General features: G+C 38.9%; 1 protein-coding gene across 1 annotated transcript; it reads right to left on the reverse strand.

The window, feature by feature from the left end:
* Positions 1 to 369: 369 nt before the first annotated feature.
* Positions 370 to 699, reverse strand: LOC140438582 (uncharacterized). Its single transcript, XM_072528245.1, has one exon. It carries the CDS (start codon positions 697 to 699, stop codon positions 370 to 372), a length of 330 nt encoding a protein of 109 aa, XP_072384346.1.
* Positions 700 to 3,007: the final 2,308 nt, after the last annotated feature.

Raw genomic sequence — 3,007 nt, forward strand, 5'->3', positions numbered from 1 at the left:
CTGTGGCAACTCTGCTGGTATGTGGAGGGGCATTATCGTACATGAAAATGAAAATATTTCCCACTGCACCTCGCCACAGCCTAACTATGGGTTCTAGTACCAAATCGACATACCGGCGACCCGTTAAACTTTGCCGTAAGGGACGCAAAGGTGTTTTTCTCCCATTATAATACCTCCCCAAAATATTACAGTTCCTTCTTTATATTTTGGAATGGATCTGGCAGTTTGCAGTCTAGCTTGTCTGCCTCGACCTCTTAAAACCCGATTTCGACGGTCATCTAATCTCAGGCCAATTCTGGTGTCATCTCAAAAAAGGACATTTTGCCAATCTTCATTTGTCCAGTTCTGGTGTTCCAGACACCAATTCAGTCAATCAATTTTGTTCTGTCTGGATAACTCGGGAACCCTCAACTTCCTCCTGCTAAATAAATTTTGGGAACGAAGTCTCTTTCGTACTGTTTCAACTGAAATGTCAATACCTGCAGTCTGCAAAAGTTGCCTTTGGAGCTCCGGATGAGAAGAGGTTGGATTTCTTCTAGCTATTTGACCTAAAAACCGGTCTTGTCGATCACTAGTTACTCTACGACGACTTTCTCTAGGACTGTTCTTGAGTGTACCCAATTCTAAAAATCTTGCATATGTTTTTGAAACAACGCTCTGCGAGACGTGTAGCGTAGCTGAAATTTGCCTTTGTGACATTCCCTGCTCAACAAGAGCAACAATTCTTCCCCTCTGAACATCTGACAAAGGTATATTACCTTTTTTGAACACAAACTTAACTTTACTCTGACGTCTCGGTTTTGCAACTTGACACACATAATAAAATTTTTCAATGTGTACTTTATCAAATTTTATCAATTATGAATCGTATTTCCAACAAAAACATTTATCTCTTATCTGCAAAAAAAGTTTTCATACATTTCTTATTATTAGTAAGAAATACTTGGTGATTCCATATAAGTTTGGTTGTGTGTATATTAGAATATGGGGGTGGGGAAACAAGAAAAAGGCGAGAAGAGGAGCATGGTTCGATGACGAGTCCGGACAAGCAATAGAGGAAAGAAATGATGCACACAAAATGTATATAACAAGAAGAACACGGGAAAGACGAACATCATTTGAAGTTGCAAGACGGAAAACAGACAAGATATGTAGAAATAAAAAAAGGGACTATGAAAATGGACAAATAGAAAAAATGGAAGAAAATTTCAAAAACAACGAAATTACGAGGGACTTACGAATACGTAAAAAAGATAAAAAGTGGGTATAAACCTCAAACAAGTCTATGTAAAGATGAAAGTGGGCAAATAATCAGTGACCAACAGAAAGTCACAGAAACCTGGAAGCATTATTTTCAGACTCTACCTGGTACACAAGTAGACATGGAAGATGAAATGGGTACGAACTATGTAGAAGAGAATAAAGTAGAAGCTCCAACCATAGAGGAAGTTTTCGAAGCTATTAAGGCCCAGAAAAACAATAAAGCCCCGGTAGTTGACGAAATTCCAGTAACAAGTCACATCCACGCGCTCATCAAAGATATATGACAAGAAGAGAAAGTACTCGATGACTGGAAGAAAAGTACAGTATGCATAAAAAAGGAGACAAAATCCAGTGCAAAAAGTACCGTGGAAAATATTGAGAGTATCAGACGGGCTTCCGACGGGAAAGATCGACACTGGATCAAATATTTACAGTAAAACAGATCTTAAGTTAATCATGGGAACACGACATTGATGTTCACAACGTGGTTGTAGACTTCAAACAGGCATTCGACTCAGTCAAAAGGAACAAACTCTACAATATATTGGCTGAATTGGAAATAACACACAAGCTAATTAGACGCATTAAAGCCACAATGTATGAAACTCAGGTATGTGTACGAATACAAAACCACTGGACAGACTTATTCAAAATTTCGCAGGACTAAAATAGAGAGATGGGCTGGTCCCAACTCTGTTTAACCTGGCACTGGAGTATGCGGTTAAGCAAAAAGACGAGGAAACTTACTGACCAACCGAACTGTTTAACTGGCCGCTTATGTCGATGATATTAATATTATGAGTAGAACATCAACATGAGCACAGGAAACATACGCAGAGTTAAAAACGCAAACAAAAAGGCTAGGTCTGGAGACTAACACAGAAAAAACAAAAATAATGATACAGACGAGAAGAAATATAGTCCCACAAAACATTATACATGAAGATGACATTGAAACGGTTGGAAAGTTTACATACCTGGGAGTAGAAATATATGCCGACGGCATATAATCAGACGGCTCTATCAGAAGATGGAGAAATACGGAAGAGAATAACGCAGGCAAACAGAGCCTATTTTGCATTCTACCATATATTTCGGTCTATAAATGTCCACCGAAATACAAAGATGAGAATCTAAGAAACCTTAATTCGACCAATGGCATGTTATGGCAGTAAAGCATGGGCCCTGAAAGAAACATCCAAAAGCAAACTTGACACATTCGAAAGGAAAGTACTGAGGAGAATATTAAGATCTGTAAGGGAAAATGGAATCTTTAGAAGTCGATACAACAACGAGCTTTATCAACTTTATAAGGAAGCACCACTGTCAGACTTCATTAGAATACAAAGATTGCATACCAAAAAGAGCACTGAATGCTAGAATGCAGGGAAAGAGACCGGTTGCAAAGCCAAGAAAGCGCTGGGAAGACACAGTAAACAGCGACGCACAAGCCCTTTTAGGAGTCCGTGTATGGAGATCAGCCACGGAGGAGCAAGGGTGGATGCAAAAAATAAAAGAGGCCAAGGCTCAATTTGGGCTGTAGTACCGTAGAAGAAGAAGAATGTGGGTGAAATGAAAATAAAAACGTATTCTTTAAAAATTTGTGTTTGTCTTTGAAGGAACCGGTGAAAAGGTATTTTACTTTCACGCTGTTGGTCCGAATGTAATAAGCTGAGTTTCCAACATCACAGTAGATCCAGAAAGATAGAGAAAACCATTAGCAGCAGAAATAATTAGAGACCTC

This window comes from Diabrotica undecimpunctata, chromosome 4, assembly GCF_040954645.1.
Source record: "Diabrotica undecimpunctata isolate CICGRU chromosome 4, icDiaUnde3, whole genome shotgun sequence".
NCBI classification, from domain to species: Eukaryota; Metazoa; Arthropoda; class Insecta; order Coleoptera; family Chrysomelidae; genus Diabrotica; species Diabrotica undecimpunctata.